The following is a 23368-nucleotide window of genomic DNA, read 5'->3' on the forward strand; positions in this document are numbered from 1 at the left end:
GTTGTGATCCGTAATTTACAGTAGCTATTGAAGATACCATTCACAAGATTGGTTGCTACAACGCTTGCTGCTTGCTACAACAGAAGCTAACTTCGCAAGCAACGCATCTTTTACAGAACAGTTGCTACCGTTTCACTGGAGATGCCATGCCAGGTTTCGGTCAGGCTAACTATTATTTTTTTCATGATCTGAAAAGAAGCACCGAACGGCACATGCATTATTTAGGGTTATACCCATTACCCAGAAATTTGCTTGGTTCCAGTACCACAAAGGAAAAACAGTCGACTAACAGTCCAAACATGTTACTTTCAGGCACTTTATTGGAACAATAAGGAACATTATGGAGACATACATATCATAGAGACATAAGGCAGAGCTACCAGCACTACACAAAAACTCTCGCTGCAGCGATGCAGGTCATATAAGCCCAGCGAATTGCTCACTGGCTCACAGTCAGCTTGATACCTACAAAGGAGCTCACAAGACGCCAAAATGCGTACAAATGTAGCACACTGCTCAAGTCCACCCAACTATATAATTCAAGTTAAAACATACCTCGCTCTCTCTCAATGCCTCGTTGCCAATCTAAAGCCAGCCATAAAACCTCGTTCCACCCTTTTGTGTCCCCAAATGGCTCACTGTGGCAAAAACTTTCAGCCGCAATTGTGCTCATGCAATTAATTCTGGAGCCATAGTCGCCAGCCCTTCAATCTGTAGCTTGATCATTGCACGGTGGCCTTGAGCAACTGAAGAACTCTTGAAATCTTGCACTCAGAACTACACCTTAGGATGCCACCACCGTTTGCAAAGTACATACCCTAACCATTGATAAACATTGTAACATGGCCTCAATGACCTATGGTGCCTCTTCTTGGTTTACTCAGCCCTCAAATTCAATATTTCCTTAGCAGTCCTCCGCCGGAAGTAACGCATGTGCTTCTACAAAAGATAACCCATGTCAAATAACATTTTAGTTAATCTGGTATGTAAAATACATCTAATCTTGATTGAACAGTATATCGATTGATGGCAAACCATGAGAGTTTATTACCTGGCCAAAAATAAGGTCCATATCCCTGCTGTAGAAGTCTATGTATTTGAGCATGAACATGCCACAGTCCCATCTAGGGTGACAGAGGACACAGTATATTAGGTAAACTTTAGAGAATTCATTATTTGCACATTCCTTATTGCACAAGGCCAACAGCAACGAAAATGATAGCCATGCTAGGAACAAAGATGAGAAAAATACCCATTCTCCTGCAAAGGAAGGTTTTTGACACCTTCCTGCTTCCACGAAAGGGCATCAATCTGTTGGCCATTTTTGTCTTTCACCTCATCCACAAGATACCTGGCCTGGTAGAGAATGGAACAAACATTAGAATCACAGACTACTAAAACATTTAGAATCACCAAGTCATCGAAACACAAGCAAATATAGAAAATGCAATGTGGCTTTTCCGCCTGTACATGTGTGAAAAACAATGCAATGTGGCTTTTCCGCCTGTACATGTGGGATATGCACTACGATTAGCAGTGTGTGTGTGTGTGTTAGAGAGAGAGAGAGAGAGAGAGAGAGAATAGACACAACAGGATACTAGAGGGTCATCAACACTGGTTACCATTGTTAATCAAAAGATAGTAGAAAATACCACTTACCAAGATTCTCAAGACCTTCATGTCCATGCTGCCAAGTGAATCTAGATATTGAAACTTTTTGTCCCTTATGTTGATGACTGCTAAACACCAATGGACTTCCTTGTGTATGGGAACGAAAATCTGGACAGAAATAACAAGTCAGTTAGATGCAAAATAAAATCCCAGTAGGATACCTGAAAAGAGAATCCAAAAAACTTTTACCTTGTCACACTCAATTAGACTGTACCCTAACTTCCTTTTTGTTGTCCATCTTCTAACAGCTTTATAATCGTATCCACCAGAACTCAGCTGATAAACAGCAACAATATATTAATTGAGGTCAACTAATTTGCTCTTGTAAAAAAAAAAAATCACCGATTTTGAGTTATCACTAACGTAATACAACAAAATATGGCAATGAAAACAACAAGAAAGTTGACACTATGACTACAGAATCATTAAACTGAAACAATGCTACAATCTACAACTTAAATAGCACGTACTCAGTCTGAAACTACAAGTATCTAGTAATGTCAAAACATGGGGACAAAAGTTAACAACAAATAAGAGTGAATGGGAAATTTGATCGAGAATTGGGATAGCGGGCATGGGCACTGTTGTTGACTGTAACCCATAAGGGAGAACTGCCTCCGGTGGTGGCAGCGCACACATATGAAAGCATCTGAGCTGTTTGGGTGGATATCCTCTTATCTTAATATTAGGAAGTTTCAGGGTGGTAATCACATGCATGTGAGTGATGACAAGGCACGAGCCCTGCCAGGCACTTGCGATGACGAAGCACTGAAGTGCTGAAGACAATCAAGGTTCAAGCAGAAACTACCTGATGGTAACTCTGTAGATTCAAGCAAAGATCAGCACAAGGAAATGTGAAGCAAGTTACAATGCACTGGATATAGTAACAGACCTTCTTGTAGAAAAAGGTGTTGAAGAAATGGCATTTTAAGAACTTGCTAGGTTCTCTTAGTTCCCTCTCTTTTAGCAGATCAAGATACAAATTGATAACCTGAAAGTAGTCAGGAAAGTAAAATAAATATTGCAAGAATTATATCCTGATATTACATTATATATGCTGAACTCCAGAAAAGAGGAATGACATAGCAGAAGCAACAAAATACCTCGTCATTTAGCCAATCTTTGTCGTTCAAACACTGCAAGATCTCCCTTGTTATCACAATATTTGAAGCTTCGTGCACTGCCAACCTCTCACGTCTGGGAAAAGGAACCTTTTAGATAGTGCTAGCTAAGTAGACATTTGTGCAACTGACAAAAGCAGATAAGAAGCAAAACCTATTCCTGCCATGAAGAGCATGACGAACGACGTCTCCATCCTCATCCGTAAGAGGAACAAAAGGTTCAGGCACCTCCTGAAAGGAATGTGAATATACTAGATGACCTTCTTACGGAAGAATACATTCTATTGTTCACATATAAATATATGCCCTGGTTTAGTTTAACATGAAAATTTTCATTCATTTATATTTTTTAGTCAAAATGCAAAAAAGGTTTATATCCCAATGTAGTTTGAAGAGAAATGCTTTGAACATAGTGGCCAGAAAAATCCTTAAGTGGGGCCCTCTTATTATTTCTGTTACGTGTAAGTAAAAAAGAACAAAAAATTTACACCATGGCTAAAAGAGGTGACCAGAATTTGACATTTCAGTTTACTGATCCTTATGAAATTAAGGTTGAACAAACTAATCAGCTGCACACTGCAGCAATGAACAAGTTATAATCTACACTCCGTAAATCGTGTGTAGTACCATTATCCACAAGCCAGTACCACTGTTGGATTCTGAAAATGTTACTAATCTCTAACAATTCTTTATGCCTAATGAGCTACTTTCACAAAATAGAGATGGCCTTGTACAACATATCAAGCCAAAACCAAGCCCTCATCAACTCCCCATGTTTTGTCCAGCATAACTATGAGTAAACAAGAAAAATAACTAGATGATCACAATCTCAGAAATGCTCACACACTGACCACTGCTATGGTGTTTCATGAACTTATGGAGAGATATAGGGAACAAAAGAAGAACCCGCACATGGTATTCATTGACTTGGAGAAGGCTTACGATAAAATACCGAGAAATGTCATGTGGTGGGTCTTGGAGAAACACAAAGTACATTACCCTCATCAAGGATATATACAATAACGTTGTGACAAGTGTTCGGACAAGTGAAGGTGTCACCGATGACTTTCCTCTTAAAATAGGACTACATCAAGGGTCAGCTTTGAGCCCTTATTTATTTGTTTTGGTAATAGATGAGGTCACAAGGGACATTCAGGGAGATATCACTTGGTGTATGCTCTTTGCTGATGATGTGGTGCTAGTTGACGAGAGTAAGATAGGGGTTAATAGGAAATTAGAGTTGTGAAGATATACTTTAGAATCAAAAGATTTTGTAGGACTAAAACAGAGTATAGGAAGTGCGATTTTGGTGCTACTAGGCATAAGGGAGATGATGTTAGTCTTGGTGGAGAGGTGGTTCCCAAGAAGGATACCTTTCAATATTTAGGATCGATGCTACAGAAGGATGGTAATATCGATAAAGATGTTAGTCATAGAATCAAAGACGGATAGATGAAATGACGCTAAGCTTCTGGCATCCTCTGTGACAAGAAGGTGCAACAAAAGTTGAAAGGTAAGTTCTAAAGGGTGGTGATTCGGCCTGTGATGTTGTATGGCGCCAAATGTTGGCCAATTAAAAGGCGTCATGTCCAACAGTTAAGTGTAGCAGAGATACGTATGTTGCGTAAGTATACGTGATAGGGTAGGGGTAGCGCCAATTGAAGAAAAGTTTATCCAGCATCGGTTGAGATGGTTTGGACATATCCAACGGAGACCTCTAGAGTCAACTGTGCGTAGCGGGGATACTAAGGGGCGCTGATAATGTGAAGAGAGACAATGGTCGACCAGACCTAACATGAGAGGAGTCTGTAAAGAGATACTTGAAGAAATAAAATCGCTAAAGAACTATCTGCGGATAGAAGCACGTGGAAGTTAGCAATCAACGTGCCAAAACCATAACTTATGCATCAATCTCCTTATACCATTATTACTTTTATTTTGTTACTATTACTAGTACTGTTATTATCATTATTGATTCCATATCATCTTTTTAGTTGGATCTTGTGGGTTTCATCTTTAGGCTACCCCAACTTGTTTGGGACAAAGGCTGTTGTTGTTATGGTCATGGTCTGACCTGTAGGTCCTTAGAATAGCAAGCGCATATATGTTACACCAAAGTTGTAGTTTTGTTCAACACTCCAATTGTTTCTCAGTAAAGCTCAGTTCAATGAAGTCGAGCAAGTCAGGAACACATTTGCAGGAAGAAAAACACCTTGTTCCACGTAGTCGTCTTATCAGAAGAAAAATAAATGAGGATTGGAGCAAGCCATACCTCTTTCTTTGGTGTGATCCGCGGGAGGACCTCCGCGAGCTTCTCCAGGCCGAGGCGGCCCTCCTCGGCGAGGCGCACCTCGAACTCGAGCGTCCTGAGCCTGGCGTCCCGCTTCCGTCTGGACGCCTCGTAAAGCTCCCTGTACAGCGGCACCTTCCTCACCACCACGCTAGCCCACCCCTCCTCCTCCTTCTCCTCACCCTTCCTCTCCTCCCCATCCTCCTCGACGGCGACCACCTCGAGGGGCGCGGGCTCCGACTCCCTCGCTACATCCGTGGTGCAGGCGGGTGGGGGCGGCGCGGGGTGGGAGACTCTGTTAACGAGCTCGACGTACTGCTCGAGGCCGAGAGACCCGGGCGGCGTCGGCGGCGGTGAGGACGGGGAGGGCCAAGAGGGGGCGGCGTGGGGCCGCGCGGGGCCGAGGCCGAAGGCACGGAGGACGCGCTGTGGCCCGTGGATCGGGCGCCGGAGCGGCGGCGGAGGCGGGAGGCGGCGCCGGTGTGGGAGAGGGGAGGGGGCGGTGGTAGAGGATGAGGGGCCTGGCGCGGAGGAAGTGGAGGCGGCAGCACCGGCGGGGACGCGGGGAGGCGGAGGCGGCGGCGGCTGGGTGGTGGAGGAGGTGTTTAGGAGCGAGGGGAAGGGCGCGAGCTTGGGCCGCTTGGAGGGAGGGGGAGGGGAGGGCGGGGGGAAGGAGGGGAGCGGGTGGCGGTGGTCGGCGGAGAGGCGCTTCCGGCTGTCGGTGAGGGCGCCCATCGCCGGCGGCGGTGGAAACCCTATTCGCTTCAGATCGATGGACCGGAAAGCCCGGCGGTGTTTCGAGGAAACGGGGGGAGAGGCAGCGTTTTTTTTTCCCTCTTCGTTTTTCTCGTTTCTTTTATATTCCTAGTTCTATTCTTTGTGTCCGCCGTGCGCGTGCGCTTTACGGGCGGGAAGGAATTTGAGAGCACTCAGTGTAGGAATGTTTGTTTTTGTTATGATTATTATGGATTCTAATTTTTAAAATCAGAATAAAATTTGAGAGCACTCAGTGTAGGAATGTTTGTTTTTTTTATGATTATGAATTCTAATTTTTAAAATCAGAATAAAAAATAAACATATTGATTTTACAATTCAGTATTCATAATCTAGAGTTAAATTATGTCATAATTTAAAATCAAGAAAATATTGATTTTATCAAATTATGTTATATATTTATTCATTATTATCGTTACAAATATAATGTTTCGCTTTGCGCCTCGCCCATAGACTTCACCACCACACGGTCTAGCTCCAACAAGGTCGTGCGGGGCTCTGCTTCGGCGGCTCTACCCCGCATGACTGCCTCGAGTATTTGTCCGCCATCGCCGAGGACATCACCACTGGCGGCTGCGACACCAGCCAGCGCATGGGCCCCGTTTCCTCCTCCCCTCTTCTTTCGTGGATCCATCCTTGCCTTCTCCTTGCCCTCAAAGTTCTAACATTTTCCCGTCTCATTATGTACCTAGTCCGATCCCTTTAAAAAAGAATAGATTTTGTTATGGTGTTACAGTTGTTGCTGCAGTTTTTGTTCTCCCATAGGAGCTGAATTCTAGCTTCATTTCTTGGGGACGCCTTTCAATGAGTTGTTTCGCTTTCGATTCTTGGTTTGATGGTGTCTTACGAGGAAGCCCAGATGCAACAATGGGTTCTTGAAGCAGAGGTGAATCTTTGATCAACCATTGTTTGCCTGTTTCTTGGGTGATTGCGGTTGTCGGTGAATCAGGAATCAGAGGTCCCCGAATCTCGAGGCCAGGCCAGCAATCCGCCACGTGGCACCTTCCCGCGGGGTTCATCTCCGCGAGGTACGAAAAGACTAAGTCCCAGGAGAGGGCGCTCGGGGCCACGAGCAGTGGTCCTCGAGTACCCGGGTTCCCCGATGATCTGCGAAGACCAAGTGACCGGGAAGAGAGTGCTCGGGGTCAGGAACAGTGGCCCCTGAGCACCCAAGTCCCCCGACGACCAGAGAAGCCGAGTACCGGAAAGGGTGTGCTCGGGGCTGCGAACAGTGACCCCCGAGCACTCGAGTACCCCGATGACCCAAGGAAGGTAGTTCCGGGAGAGAATGCTCGGGGCTGCGAACAGCAGCCCCCGAGCACTCGGTTCCCCGAGGACCCGAACAGTCGATTCCGGGAGAGAGTGCGCGGGGCCGTGAACAGTGGCCCCCGCGCACTCGGTTCCCCGAGGACCAAGAAAGGGCGTTTCTGGGAGAGAGTGCTCGGGGAGGTGAACAGTATCCCCCGAGCACTCGGTTCTCCAACGGCCCAGGAAGTCCTTCGTCGGTGGCCCCCATAGGGGTCCAGCGGTGAGGTGTCAGCCTGTGAAAGGCCCGATACCGCATTTAAGAGGGCGCGTGGCATGTCACCTCCAATTGCTCCCGCCACGCTCGGTGTCAGTCTCTGCCGTATTCTAGCAGAAGGGTGTGGGGACATTTAATGCACGGGTCCCATCCCACATCATCCGGTGCGCCTCGGGATAGCATCGGAAGGCCCGAGGCGCCCCACCTGCCGCCCTGCGGTGTCAGACGTACAAGACCAAAAAGGCACGTCGGGCTGTTCTGCGGCTGCCCGGTGGGCCCTCTCCACGGCGCCCATTGCCAACGCCATCATGACGACCGAAGACCGAGCGGGGGGCGTGTTTTCAACCCCCCGTCACTTCGCGCAGAGGCCATGATGACTACCTTTCTATTTATGGCGCCTTGGAACTCGTGCCCTCTCTTTTGGGGCACGCCACCGCCGGTGAGTATTTAAAGGAGCCGGCGGGCACAGACAACCCAGAACCGGAAGACGCTCGAACTCTCAGACAGCTCTTAGAGACACTTGCTCAGAGACCGAAGAACCTCTTTGTACAAGCATAGAAGCTGAGACCACCGAAGAACAAGGAGCCCGAGGCTTTAGGATAGACAAACATTCTTGTAACCGGCAACATTCCTGAGAGACATTTTTATGGCATTTATATCATCCATACAGGAGTAGGGTATTACGCTCAGTGCGACCTGAACCTGTCTAAAAATCCCTCCACTGTATTTACTGTGTTCTGCATTAGATCATTCCACCTGTCATCGCATTTACACCCATTTATTTCTCCCGCAAACATATTCAGAATCATCCCCCCAGCCGAATCTAAAAAAGGGGTCCCTCAGGATCCCTGCGATAGGAGTTAACCCTCCGACAGCTGACGTGCTAGGTAGGGGGGTTGCATCCCTGAATTTGTTTGTTTGTTTTTTCCTGTAGAAAATCCTGTAGAAAAAATGGCTGGTGGCCATCGTCTCTGGTGCACCAGCTCTAGCTCCAGTGAGGAAATGGAGCCCCTCGCGCAGGAAGCCCTAGTGGCTGCTGCTGAAGCAGCAGCCACGGTCCGCACGCACGGCGCTCCCCTCTTAGGGAAACCATGGCGCTGGGCCCAGCAGGACCGCCGCCGCTGTCGTTAGCGCACCACCTAACCCTCAGCAGGCGGCAGAAACTCCTGTCGCCAGATCCACGTCTGGACAGTGCTGGACGCCGTTGCGGCGTAGACTTACCTTCGGCGAGACCCGCCTTCGACGAAACCAGTCCTAAAAGTACGCTCCTTGCGACGCAAGCTCTCCTCAGTGCTTGGTTTTCTCAAGCTGGCAGAATATTATCGCCCTTGTTCATCGACGGTAACCGGCAGAATATTATCGCATCGACGGTGTACCTACAGTAATCGGGCGGGGCTGGGGGCCGATACCGATGGCCTCATCGAAGCCCGCATTGCCCACCTGGGTTTGCAGCTATCCACCATTCGGGCCCAGTGGAAACTTCATCATGACCCCAACCCAAATTAGCTTGTTGATTTTCTTTTCTGACTGGCGTTCTCTCGGCTCTCGCGGCAAGAGGCGCGGCGGCACCGCCGCTGTTCGCACCTGCGCGACTTCGCCGAGACGGCCACCTCAACGTAAGTTCCAGATTCCCATATCATGATCCAATTTCATTGCTCCCGGTCACGTTCAGGCCGCGGCGCAGCAAGGATTAGTTGAGGTGCCGGCCGCTCGATCTCTCACGCAACAATGGTGATTCTCGATCTTAGGGTTTGGACATGCGGTAACTTAATCTGGTGGATGATCGACTTATCCTATCTCAGCACAATGCCGATTAAGGAAATAGGTGGTATCTATGATTTCTCTTACGCATTCAGTGTCTACTTTAGTGCTCTATGATTCTCACTAATTTGACAGGCAACAAGATAACGGAGTGTTTTTTTTGAAAAGAAAATTACAACGAGCCAGTGATAGATGCTCCCGATGGAAGGACTTCAAGCAGCGATGGAGGTGCGCCGGACATTAATCGCGCCGCTCGTCCTTTTTCTAACCGTGTCTCCTGATGAGGTAAATTCGGATGTTCTTCCTTATGACTTGACTGATAGGAAGAGAATGTTAGGATACGTTGGCCAAAAGCTACATCATGGGAGAAGGCAAATGTATTTGATTAGAAAGATCCCACAACCTGGGTTTTAAGGACTTGATCACTGCTGTATATGAAGTTTTTTAGATTTGCCACATGAATGTACTTCCGATTGTTACATTTTGAATAATTTTTGCTATCATATAATTACACAAAAATTATTGGTGACCGTTTTGATGCCATAAAGGACAGGTAAATCATAATGGATTGAATACGAACAACCCAACCCTAGTTCTCGGATTCTTCTGGAAAAGCAAATATTTCTTGCGATTTCCGTGATTTTTAATTCCATACAACTGATCTGGTCCAAATAAAATCTGCCCGAGCGATAATATTCCAGTTGAAAAATACATTTTTATATCTTTAGCTCACAGTTGTAGAAAATTTCAGCTTAAAGGGTTGAAATACATCTTGAAATCTGCTTCTTAGTATTAGTCATCTCGATGCCTTCAATCAGATCGTGGCTTCTCCTTCTCTGACCTTTCACATGACCCAGTTACCGTTCACAAAACACTTGAAGACTCGCAGTTCTATCCGAAGCTTCAATGCAGCTTGCTCGTCCACCACACCGAGAAATTTACATCCCCTATTTCCTCCCAAATCTTGAGTAAAAAATTATGCCATCTCCAAGGCTACATGTCGGATGACCGGTTTGCATACTCTTGAACCAATGCTCCGAAGAGAGATGGCCTCTCGATCAGGTTCGCAGGCCGGTCAAACTCCTTTGCTAGTCCTGGTGACAAAATGATTCAAATTTTAGATCGAAAGTAAGATGGCAGCCTGAGCTGAAATTCAGTGTCCGAATGTGGTATTATTTGTGAAATTTTAGATGGTTACCTGCATCTATAACCAGGACTCTGTCACAATCCATGACTGTTGGTATCCTGTGCGCAATGCTGATGATGGTACAGGCTGCAAAGTCTTCCCGGATGATCTTCTGAATCACAGCATCGGTTTGGGAATCCACTGAAGCAGTGGCCTCATCCATGAACAGTATTCTGCTGCGTTTCAGCATCACCCGGCCCAGGCATAGCAGTTGCCGTTGTCCAACACTCCAGTTCTCACCGTTGTCGACAACTAGGTGCAGAGAAGGCAAAGTATGATCAAATCAGTATGTAGCTGCAATGAATGTTCTAGGAAACATCTTCGGTTCAAAAGAATTAATGTTGTCAGAAAAGGGAGTATTCTACACTGAATAAACCTAGATTAGGCATTTCCAATTTATTCTTCATGCAAATAACTGAGGCAGTACTCTTAAGTCACTATTTTAAATAAAGTTTTAGAAAACCTGGATCCTTGTGAGGTAGAACAGTATGTAAAGTTGGAATAAGATAAACAAATTTCATATTATTTTCACAGCACATTAAACAAGTTAGTTAACAATTAATATACCTGAAGCATCAAGCTTTTCTGGTTTTGAAGCCACAGCATCTTTCAGCTGACAACGACCCAAAGCCTAAAAAGGAAATAAGTTTAGATTCTAACGAGATGACAGCAAAAAATGTATAGAGATACGAAGATCAGGCTTGTTGGTGAAATACCTGCCAGATTTCATCGTCAGAGTACTGCTCAAGCGGATCGATATTGCTCCGAATGGTTCCTTCAAAGAGAACCGGCTCCTGAGGGATAATACCGAACCGAGACCTAAGATCATGGAGTCCCAAAGTGCAGATGTCAACACCGTCGATTACTATCTTCCCCTCAGAAGGCTCCACTATTCTGAACAATGCTTGGATCAGCGTTGATTTCCCACTGCCAGTTCTACCGACAACTCCAATCTTCTCTCCTCCGTGTATGCTTATTGTGATGCCCTTCAACACTAGTGGAGTGTTGTGCCTGTACCTAAACTGCAGAAGCACAGAGCAAAATTCTTGTTCACTTCATGCTTTCAGTTTCAGGGCATTACTAAGGAACTACAAAAATCTGCTTCTATAGATTCAGCGTTGCACTGTATTGAATAGCTGAACTATAATGTACCAGTTGAGAATTTACCTTGAGATCAATGATATCAATGTCGCCTTTTGTTGGCCAGTTTGCAGCAGGTAGGCAGTCCTTGATCCTCCATGCGGCCTCCGATGGAATGTTTGTGAATTGCTTTATCCTCTCAACTGAGACCATTTTGTTTTCAATGAAGCAACTGATCCAGATGGCCCAGAACAACACCTGGTTGAGAGATAGACCATAGGAGAGTGATAGACCGACGTATTCTGCATGACGAGAAAGGTTTTTAGTGTTTAAAACGAAACTATTAGAACACCACAATGTTTCATACAAAAATTTGCTTTGAGAGAAAATTTTCACACAAAACTCATGATGGTCAAACTACGATACGGACTTCACATATATCGTGAACCTACCAGAATATAGGTGTCTACCTAGCTATGCATTTAGAGTAGCCGTGTAAAAATTGCAGTCAGTCAGATGGAAGAAGCGTACCTGGCTTCACCAAGCTGCTCGGCAATGTGACCATAAGCAAGGCTGTGAAGCAGAGAACAAAGCATCCGACCAGCTCGAGCCGGAAACCGAGCCACTCATTCGCGCCATTGTTGTGGAAGTCCATCCTCAGGCTGGAGTTCACCCGGTTCAGGTTCTCCTGCAAGAAGCTCTCCTCTTTTCTGAAGCACCTGATGGTCATGACACCCTGGACCGTCTCCGAGAAGTGGTGGATCACTGGAGCCTTCGTGATGGACTCGAGGCGTGTCAGCTCCCTCGACGTCGATAGATAGTAGCTCTGCGCGCGGTGAATCAGATGGCCGGAATCAAACACACTGCAAGTGCAAAAGACAACAAAGTGCAAGCATCACACACACACACACACACACACACACACACACACACACACACACAGAGAGAGAGAGAGAGAGAGAGAGAGAGCGCTCTTGCATGCCATGGTGACAGCACAAACTCACCCGGTACCAGAGGTTCAGTATCAGCAGAGGGATGATGGCGATGACCGATGGCCACGCCACCTGGCACGTGACGATCAGCACACTGATCACCGTGATGTACATGGACACGCTCAGCCAGACGAAGAACGGCAGGAAGAGATCGACGTTAGTCTGATCCGACGAAGCCTGCGGAACATCGAAACCATGTCAGAACTACATGAAAACAATCAAGCAAAACCAAAAAAAAAGACGATTTTTCTGAGCTAATAGACAAGTCTTTTGCAAGACGCGCGAGAATGGCTCAAGAATGCTGCAACGTACGTACCCTGCTGAGGATCCTGCCGGACGGCGTGGTGTCGAAGAACGACATGGGCGCGTGCAGGATGCTGTTGAGGATCTGCTTGAAGAACCGGTCCGCGGTCTGGAGGCCGATGAACGCCACGAGGAAGGACCGCGCCGAGACGAGCACCACCGAGCCGGCGGCGAGGCCAGCGTACACGTTGATGAACAGAGACGGCCGGAATGAGGCGGCGTTCTCCTCGGAGGTCTCGTCGGCGAGCCAGAGGTCGCTGGCCACCACCGTGCCCTGCCACGCCGTGGACACGGCGAGCACCAGAAGTGGGCCCCACCACCCCCATGCCTCCGTCATGTACTGCTTGTACACGGCGAGGCTGACGTGCCCGCTCGCGCGCTCCTCATCCTTGATCAGACGAGCCGATGCCTTCTCGGCCTTGGGTGCCACGATGGAGGAGGACGAGGGCGAGTCGCCGTTGGACGCCTTGCCGCCGTGCTTGTTGGAAGGCTGCCGGGAGACGGGCAGCTCTCGGTCGCTCTCCGGCGCCACGCTCTCCACGAGCTCCATGGAGCTGTCGTGCGCCGCGACCAGCGCCGCGAAGTCGGTACCGGCCCGGAGGAGCTCATCGTACTTGCCGGATTGCGCGATCATGCCGTCCTTCATTACCTGGAAGAATTTGCGGTGGTTTCAGAAACAATTCAGAGAAGGTCATGAGCAAGAGAATGCAGAAATTTTTGTATAGCTTGTTTACAGTTTGAATTTCACAAGAATCCTGAAATGTAGAGTCGGTAGTAGTTGAATGTTAATCGGCAAGTAGTGTCCTAAAATTTGAATAGCCTTAATGTTTTTAAAAGGTATATGTATCTCTTTCCACCTCAACTATATTGTTTAGGCCATTCTTCTACTACAGAACCTGAGTTAACGCAATGCACTTACATATATGATATCGGCATTGTGCAAGAAATCGACTTGGTGAGTCACAAGCACTATGGTCTTGTTCTTCAGAGCACCTCTCACACATTCCTGCAGAAACACAAGGAGCAGTGAATTCAGTCTGTTGCTAATTCATTCAGCTAGGAATCTGCATCACTCAAAATGAGCCCTATAAGATCAAGTTATACAACGGCAATTGTTAACGTACTGGAAAATAAAGCCTAGATTCCACTGCAATGTCACCATGCGAGTACCTTGAAGATCTCAGAGCCGGTGTGTGCATCGACTGCGCTGAAGACATCGTCGAGGAGGTAGATATCGCAGTCCTGGTAGACGGCACGGGCGAGCTGGATGCGCTGCTTCTGCCCGCCGCTGAGGTTGATCCCGCGTTCCCCGATCTCCGTCTGGTCTCCGAACTCCATCATCTCCAGGTCCTTCTCCAGGCAGCACACCCTGATCACCTCCTTGTACCTCTCCCTGTGCATGGGCTGCCCGAACAGGATGTTCTCCTCGATGGTGCCGTTCTGAATCCATGCCGTCTGCGCGACATATGCTGTGCTGCCACACACCTTCACCTGCAGCAGATGGAGGTATGATCCATCAATGTCGGTGCATCCATGTAAGAAAGTTATTTTTTTAGATAATGAAAATGTAAGAAAAGCTATAAGAGGATTATTTTTTTCCTCTGAAAACATGAGAATTATTCTCTTGGAGATTGAACCCAAAGATTATTTTCTGCAGCTTAGTGATCGAGCGTCCCAGTGTGTACATGTTGCCAATATAGGCCTTTTCACAGTCCAACACACACTGTTACAGTAATTTTGATCAGACCACATGAGTGGTCAGGAAAAGGCACTGGAAAGGCTTTTGAGGTCAAACTTCATCAGGTAAAGAAAACCAAAACGAACATTATTGCATTTCTAGGCATCTGGTGAAAGAACAGCGATTCCTTGATGACAATTTCTTTCTTTCTGAAGATGCGTTCCAGCCACAGGTGTTGCTAAAATCTTCATCGCGTCGCTGGAAAGTTGATGGCACTGAAAAGTAGATGCAGTGCAGGCTTTCGGACCAACGTACCAGCCCCGACCACGAGAAGCAAGGCCTAGCCTGAATTCCTTTTTGGGCACATCATTTTTACTTAGATTCTGGAGATAAAAGGTAACCATCCAGTCACCTGAGATATCGGTCTTGTACAATTATTATTTGATCCCTGAAACATGGCACGTTGCAAACTGTACCAGTCACCTGAGATCACCGAAGGTTCGCTTGCAAACAGAACAAACATAAACACCAGTGCTCAGGACAAAACATTTGGTTGGAGCTTTCCAGCAGAGATCTAGGACGGAGCATTTTTCTAGATGGGACGGCCGGTGGCTGATGTGGCATTAGACTATTAGATCTCTGAACGATGGAGTCTTTGTTGATCCATTATATCAGATTCTAGTAGCCACTTGAGACAATCTTAGCATTATTTTACACTATTTTTGAGGAAAAAATATTTTAGTTCATGCTTGGTAGATATAAACCTAGGTACCATGCATTTCCGCTATTAATTCTAAGCTACCCGTTTGAATAACAATCTCTAATTCAAGAAATATAACTGCTGAAACCTGACACGCAAATTATTTATGCTGAAACCGAAAACATTCATAGGTCTGGGGTATATGCGTTCATAAGGTCCAACACCTCACCAGGTCATACGCATGCTTGTGAATTGTGCGGGTATATATACTAGTACGAGCATATATATATATATATATATATATATATATATATATATATATATATATATATATATATATATATATATATATATATATATATAGAAGTATAACACACGTGTAAAAGTGGTATATGAGAGGTGGGAGTACATACACCCAGGAGTATGTAAAAGTAGTATATGAGAATAGGTGTCCTGTATATATATATATATATATAGGAAAACTAGTATGTACTCCTGGGTGTATGTACTCCCACCTCTCATATACCACTTTTACACGTGTGTTATACTTTTTTATCACTATATATATGTATATATATATAACACTAACAAAGTTATCTCTTCTGCTTTCTTGAAGTCCTGTCATGGGACGTACGTAATCCAAGAAATTGAAACACTGAAAACACCAGGCCCCTTGAACTAGGTAGACCATTAAATTCTAGCTATAACAGCGAATCATTGTGTCAATCGCTTGCTTTATTAGTTGCAACGTGGTGCGTACGTTGTTCGTTACTTTATTCGAAGCAGGTGGAGTGTCATTTTGCTGTCTTCTACGGACAGAATCAATGCATCATATGATGATATAACGGGCGAAAGCAACGGTTTATTAATTGACCAGAAAGCTAGCTTGAGACAAATAATTCTTGGGATTTTCAGAAGAACTTGCGCGGCAGGTGATGCTCAAATTATTGGAGTATGATCATACTCTTCATACGTCTAGCGCGGCAGGTAAGTTTTGTCGGGATCGAAGTGTATGTATATGCAATTATGCATGCGCACCTTGCCGGATATCTTGCGCATCTCGCCGAGGACGCAGCCGAGCAGCGACGACTTACCGGACCCGACCATGCCGACCACGGCGGCCAGCGCGCCGGTCCGGATCTCGAGGTCGATCCCGCGCAGCACCTCCCCCTCGTCGTCCCACGTGAACACGCCGTCCTTCACCTGCACGGCCATCCCATCGCACCCCGACGCCGCGGCGGGCTCCCTCTCCACCGCGCCCTCGTCCAGCTCCGCGCTCGTCATGTACCTATATATATATATATAACAAGGAAAGTAGTGGACATTTCAATCGATCTTTCAATGTAAATGTGCATGCATGCAAATTTAAATGATCAACGAGAGGCTTACGAGTCGAGTCGCTGGAGCGAGATCATGGCCTGTGACGCCTGGATCATGGCCTGGGGGAAGTTCCTCATGGGCTCCTGCAGGATCTTGAAGAAGGACGTGGCGGTGAAGACGAGCCCGGCGTCGAGGCGCACGCCACAGAGGACGCAGGTGGCGAAGACGAGGGCGGAGACGACGACGGGCGCGCTCCAGAGCGCGACGACGTTGCCCGAGATGGAGTACATGAAGCGGGAGAGCCATCCGAACTCGAGGCGGCGGAAGCGGCCGATGCGCGCGTTGAAGTGCTCCTCCCACGCCTGGAACTTGATCACGCGCATGTAGTTGAGCATCTCGTTGGTCGCCTTCATGCGCCGGTCGCGCTCCTGCATCAGCGAGAACTGGTACCGGTTGTTGCGGCGGGAGCCGAGGAGGACGAACACCATCACGCCGGCTACGCCGACGAGCGCCGACGTCACCGGCGGACCGAGGTATGTGTACAGCAGGGCCAGCGCCACGCCCACCTGCAGAATTATATTAAGCAACATCGATCAGCATCTATCGATCATCAACTACGACGACGGCCGGCGATAAGGGTACTCGATCATTAGCGGTCAATCAGCACTAGTGAGTGCCATAGAAAAGCATGCATACGACGGCATGCATGCGGCAAAAAGCAAAAATAAGGTACACGTGAGCCACGGTCAAACTGCAAAGGTAACCGTGCATGCACGCATGTACTCATGTGATCCAGAGAGAATGATAATTTATTCCATAATAAAAGATAAAAACAAGCCAAACAACCCAGACCAAGTTGAATAAGGCTCCATTTACTACACGTATCTGTTCACTAGAAAAGTTACTGCATTGAAATGAGACCTTTTTTTTTTTTTAAAAGAGACCTAAGATTAACATATCCATTTGACATCACCATCGTACAATTGGAAAACCAATGGCATTAATATCGAAAACACATCGCATTGCTCATAGAATATAAACACTACAATCGATCTAAGAACTGGAACCATAGTAAACCACTAAAACAAGTGAACTTTGAATACTAATTAGATAGCTCATAAGTGATTAATTATAAAAACGAAAAAACACAAGAATTAATTATTAGTACAAGTGGATCGTGCATGTTCCTCGAAGACCCACCCCTGTAATACTTTCTGTGAAGTCCATGTCGAAGTCAAATCGACATGAGAATCCGGGTGTAAAGATACTGTACGTTCTTCCAAAAACAAATATGAAAGACATCTGTACTGTTTGTGGTACAAATACTCCTACCAGAAAGCAAGGTTTTGTCGAGCTCCAGGTACGGCAAACAAACTCTTTCGATGAACCAAAAAAGAAACTTCTACTTAGAGAAGAAGACGAGAGGAGGCAGCTGATGAACAAGCCAACCACTAGTAGACCAAAGACAAAAAAAGAAAGAAAAGGTGCGGCACCTTTACGTCGCTGAGATAAGGACGGTGGGGCCAGCATGTCACACTAATGAAGTACTCAGTCAACTGACCATTGCACACCAACCAGTATAAAATACTCGATCGGAACACAAGTTGGGACACGCGCACAATATATATATGTATATAGGATCCGGTCGTGAACGGCTGGATACCAACTCCGATCGAGAATCAGCAGTTACTGTCTGCGCGATCTGTTTAGCTCACTCTCGCTGGAATCTTACATAGAAAATACAATGCATTTGCTTTCTCCAATATGGTACTTCGATTATATATAAAAATATATTATTTAAATTTAAAATAGTTATATATTATAAATTTTTTTAATTATAAATCTAGTAATAGGTACCTTATGCCGTCAATCTATACGATTTTTAGCTATAGAACATTAAAACTAAAAAGATTTAATTTAGGATAAAATTAAATTGACTTTTATTTAGAACCAGAGGTTGTATGATTTATGAGGGAAGGATAAGCAGTTGCTGCTAGGGCACAGTTGTCCCAGCATCCTGGGCAACTGGACATAGGTAAGTGAAGCCAGGAGCCGCGACTATCGTGGCATCAACACCAACCACATTTGGCATCTCCACTACTCCCGTATGTAGTAGCACTGTGTTCATCTGTAGTAGTAACTTTTCTTTTAAGGTAATGCACAGTACTAGTCCTGTGTACAAATGGCTCGAGAAAAGCAGGAGATATAGGGATGATCGGTTGTCCCTATAATTTGGTGGATATCTATAATCTTCAGAAATGTATTTGATTATTTATATATATTGTTTTAGTTTAATTTTGTGGATGTAAATATTCACCTACAACTTGGCTCGACGGATATAGCCGCTACATCCATTTATGCAGGTAGATCAAATTATCAGTGTCATAAAATTATTTTCATACGAGCAACCAATAAAAATCTTAGCTCTTGTATTCGTTCATATGACCTTAGATTCGATCAGTTAAACAGAAACTCAACTCAACCTGTCTAAACATATATAACCAATCACACACTTTTTTTTTTTAACAAATATGACTCCATTTAACCTGCTTTCTCTCAGACTATATATACGATTCATATAGACAACAACACATACGGGCAAACCCATCACACTTGTAACGGTTGCAAACGTAACGTCGGTGGCTAGCTAGTCCTATGATTCACATGGTTGACCTGCAATCGAAGCAGCGCTCGTACTGCCAGAAACTAAGAGCAAATTCAATGGTTATAGATAATACTAGTTTCTATTATTGTAGATGTGAAAAGGAAAAAATAAGTGAAGTGAAGATAAGAGTTAATTGTTAGCTCTTATTCTACTGATGTGAAGGAAATTTTTGAAGAGTTAGCTCTTGCTAACGATAAATTTTGAAAGATAGCTCTGAGCATTATGAGGTACGAGGAAGTAAAAATAGTGAAATCCATATAAATTTTAAGAAATATACTTAAAAAAATAAAAATATTAGCTAGCTATAAATCTATAACTATTGAAGATGCTCTAGAGACGAAACTTTAATTTCGTCGCTGAGTCAGGGTGGTGGGTGGCAGAGAGAAAGCATGCATATGGATTTTGATGGGGTAGATGAAGACACAGAAGAAGACGACAGCGAACTCATTTGTAGCTGCATGCCACAAGCAGACAGGTCCCTCCCTCCGCGCCGCAGAGCAAGTAGCAGTAGCTTTGAATTTGATGGCTCGGTCCGTCGGTGGTCAGAGAGAAACCGGCAGGCACGGCGCTCCAAGGCATCACGGAGGAGGGCGGGAAGGGAGCGTGCGAGCGTACCTGGAGGGGCATGAGCCACAGGTAGTGGATCTGGAGCATCATGTCCGAGAGCTGCTGCGCGTCCACGGCCATGTAGTTGACGATCATGCCCAGCCCGTGCTTCTGCCGTGCCGAGCACGACAGCCGCAGCCCCTTGCGGTACAGCGCTACGATCAGCGCGCCCCGGATCTGCATCCCCAGCTTCTGGCAGTGGAAGTTGTACTGGTGGCTGCACAGCGCCTCCGCGCACTTCGCCGCGAGCAGCGTCGCCACCAGCCGCACCCCTTCCCCGAGAGGCCGGGGCTCGCCGTCGGCCCCCGCCGACGTGAAGTCCACGAAGCTCTGGATCAGCGTCGGGCCCACGTACATGACGGTGAGCCGGAGCACCGCCAGAGACGCGTTCAGGAGGAGCAGCGGCCAGAAGCAGCGGAGCAGGGTGCGGCGGACCGGGTTCTCGTCCTTGGTAGCCCCGGAGGAGGGCCAGTGGGAGGCGAAGAGCTCGTGCATGCGCTCGGGACGGTGCGGCGGGGCGAGGGTGGGGACGTCCGAGAGCTCCAGGGCGGCGCGGTGGCCGCGCTGCACCAGCGGGTTCATCCACGCCCACGTCGCGCGCGACGCCCACGACGCCGTCGCGTAGGGGGTCACGTTCCTGTCCGCCTTGCTGGGGTCGGCCTCCTCGTCTCCTAGGCCGGCCGCTGCGGCGACGACAGTGATGCCCGTCGCGCCGGAGACGGCGAGGAGAGGGAGCGGCAGGGACAGGACGAGCGCGGCGAGCGCGAGCGCGTCGTCGGGGAGCGCGGTGGTCCCGGACGCGATGCGGGCGACGGCCGAGGCGGCGAGGAGCGCGATGAGAGCGGGCGCGGCGAGCCAGTAGAGCCGCAGCGTGAGAGGGTGCGCCGTCGCTCGGAACCGCCTCTCGTGCGCCACTAACGCCGCGGCGGCCAGGTGCGCCCCGAACTGCAGCGCCAGGAACACCGCCTCCAGGACCTCACCTTCTCCGCTCCGTGACACGACGGAGAGGACGAGCAGCACCGCGTAGAACGTCGCGAGGACCGCGGACGCCGCCAGCGCGACGACGAACACGGCCCCGACCCGCACCGTCGCTTCCCCTCTCTCTAGCAGCGGCTTGTCGGCGCCACCGTTGAGCGCGCCTCCATATCTCCGCTTCTCCCGCCAACGCGCGACGACCTTGCCCGCTGCGAGGCAGAGCAGCGTGAGCAGGAACGCTGCGGACGCCGCGGAGAGCAGCACGCGCTGCGAGCACGTGGAGAGGAACAGGAAGCCGGCCCACTCGGCGAGCCCCGCGTCGGGCGCGGACGGGAGGTCGCAGGCCTCCGTGGTGAGCCACCACGGCGGCGACGACGCGAGGGCCATGCGGGTTCCCATCAACGGTGGCGTGGCATCCAGAGACGGAGGAGGTTGTGGTGCGCGCGCGCGGCTGTGTCACTGTGTGTGTGTGGCTTGGTTGCGTGCGGGGGTCGGGTCCTCACGAGAGGAGGGGAGGAGGAGAGGAGGAGAAGCAGAGGAGAGGAGGGGACGATGGAGTTTCTTGTTCTGTTGCGGCGAGCGCGAAGGGGTCTATGGCCAATAGTGGCTGGCTCATCTGTGGAGCTGGCCGACTCGTTCTTTTCTTGTCCCTGCCGTGCCGTGCAAGTGCAACCGCAGCCGGCGAACGGCGAAGTCAAGGTGACGTGTGTCGCCGTCTGCCTTCAATCCCTCCGGCGAGATTTGTATGGAATTTCCTATGCGCGCATGCTCCTTTTCTGTGTTCTATCGTTCGACCACAGACCCACGTGGTAGCTCACCTCACTATAGATATATATAGGCCAATTACTCTTGAGAGTTGCAGGCTCAGTTATACGGAAATATCTCTCGTGAGTCGTGACCGACACACATCTTCGTTGCACCACATCCATCTTCAGAAGCCAGCTTCAACGGACGGCTGAAATCTCAGTACTTGCTTCTAATCACGCTGCTCTGTTGGCAATACAGAAGCATAATCAGTACTCTGGTAGTTCTAGTATCCGCGAGGCATCAACATCTCAGTTCGATACCCTCTCTGATTCCAAATATAAATCTATTAAGATATCATACAACAATTTTATCACCTATCAACTGTAGGTAGATTTAAGTACCCATCTTACTCTCCTAGTTAATACGGTGTTAGACTTGTCAATGGCTCGTGGCCTCCTGGGAGACCGAGCTGACTGAGCAAAATTGTCCCTCAAGAAACAAGAGGAGCCCATCATGGTCTTTCCCTGCCTTGCGTGCCACCCTCTCCTTAGACCATTCTCAATGGATTTCTTCCGCGGATGGATTTATTGAAGAGATTTTATTCCATTCATCGTTTCAATGATCTCTTTACGATTCCCGTTACGAAAGTATTTTTAAGGTTATTTTCTCTAGAATAAAATTATCTATTTTTCCTTCACGAGTTCTTTCACAGAAAAGTTGTTGGAGATACGAGAAAAATAAAGTAAACAAGAACAGAGAAGAGAATCAGAAAAAAATAAAATAAAGAGAATATGATTAGAGACCATCTTATTCCCATCACTGTCGTCGACAAGAGTTTCCGCGCTGACCGTAGCGGAACGAGATCCAAACATATACTCCATTCGATTACAAATGTAGGTCGTTTTAGACTTGTGCATAGGGATTAAGAAAGTAGATTAAATGGCCTTGTTGTCTTTTGTTTATTCTGTATTGAAAAAGATAACTCATTTATTTGTGAGAGTGGTAGTATTTATTAAATAAGGGTAAGATGGGAACAAAAGAGAAACAAATGCATAGAAGTTCAAAAATAACTTATATTTAGAGAATAATTGAAGAGACTAAAACGAACTATATTTGTAAATAGAGGGAGTAATTGGGATCGAGTACGTAAATGGCGTGCGGATGCTCCGTGAGGTCACGGATTTAATTTGATCATCACCATAATTAATTCTAGATGAGTACTTGTCTGCACATAGATACGTAGTTGTAATTTTTATACAACTAATGGAAATTTGCAGTGACCGGTGTCACAAAGGTATGGATATTGAAAAATGATGCTACAGCTTTTCGCTAGATCTGGAAGACTTTTGACATCGATCTTGTTCGTTCAGATCTATCCAAGATGAACGTGCTGAACACTTAACTGTATACTTAAGGATGATGTGTTCCTCCTTGTACCTGTACTTGCAGGGATTAAAAAACTCACTCTTCACTCAGTTTCTTATCAATAATAAGATTATATAGGAGAGTTTGTTGTGTCTAAACAACGGAAAATAATATCTTAAGCCCCACATATATATCATATAAGCAAAAGTAGTTGTGCTGTGCACATGCACATGCAGTTGCTTAAGATATCCTGTTTTAGCTGCTAGGTCTATTTCTTAATTCAATGTACTTCTGGATTAGTAGATTTGTTTTGCTAAAATTGGAAAAGGATGTTAAGGTTATGAATTTATAATCATAGAATTGACTCAATCATCATATTATAAGTTCATTCCGTACCGAACAAGACCATGCACATCAATACTATCTACTAACGGTGGCGGAATCGGCGAGCTCTCAGGATCCTTATACTGCATCTACTGTAGCAGTGGGTACTGTATATGCACATGTATACATACATATGTACGTATATACATATGTATATATAATTTTCTTTTTTCGAAAAATTCTAGAAAAGTGTCGAAATGAATATTAGTTACATTAATAAATCGGCTA

General features: G+C 46.8%; 2 protein-coding genes and 1 long non-coding RNA gene across 3 annotated transcripts; 1 reads left to right on the plus strand and 2 right to left on the minus strand.

Annotated features, from left to right (window-relative positions):
- Nucleotides 1-286: 286 nt before the first annotated feature.
- Nucleotides 287-5908, minus strand: LOC133911979 (ubiquitin-like-specific protease ESD4). Its single transcript, XM_062354499.1, has 9 exons — nt 5065-5908; nt 2947-3023; nt 2775-2868; nt 2564-2662; nt 1861-1947; nt 1660-1779; nt 1253-1356; nt 1052-1124; nt 287-939 (listed from the first exon to the last, which is right to left on the minus strand). The coding sequence occupies exons 1-9, from the start codon at nt 5815-5817 to the stop codon at nt 877-879; spliced, it is 1470 nt and encodes a 489-aa protein (XP_062210483.1). The 5' UTR covers nt 5818-5908; the 3' UTR covers nt 287-876.
- Nucleotides 5909-8857: 2949 nt separating this feature from the next.
- LOC133911998 (uncharacterized) lies at nt 8858-9740 on the plus strand. Its single transcript, XR_009908747.1, has 3 exons — nt 8858-8994; nt 9127-9203; nt 9308-9740. It is a non-coding gene; the product is annotated as an uncharacterized LOC133911998 (long non-coding RNA).
- On the minus strand, nt 9741-21443 carry LOC133911989 (ABC transporter C family member 14-like). The gene is made up of 13 exons (XM_062354507.1): nt 19679-21443; nt 16468-16964; nt 16117-16366; nt 13871-14191; nt 13620-13706; nt 12714-13349; nt 12410-12574; nt 11937-12231; nt 11493-11707; nt 11042-11347; nt 10893-10956; nt 10338-10577; nt 9741-10233 (listed from the first exon to the last, which is right to left on the minus strand). Exons 1-13 carry the CDS (start codon nt 21041-21043, stop codon nt 10133-10135), a joined length of 4542 nt encoding a protein of 1513 aa, XP_062210491.1. The 5' UTR covers nt 21044-21443; the 3' UTR covers nt 9741-10132.
- Between the last annotated feature and the right edge of the window lie 1925 nt (nt 21444-23368).

This window comes from Phragmites australis, chromosome 1 (assembly GCF_958298935.1).
Source record: "Phragmites australis chromosome 1, lpPhrAust1.1, whole genome shotgun sequence".
In the NCBI taxonomy this organism is placed as follows: domain Eukaryota; kingdom Viridiplantae; phylum Streptophyta; class Magnoliopsida; order Poales; family Poaceae; genus Phragmites; species Phragmites australis.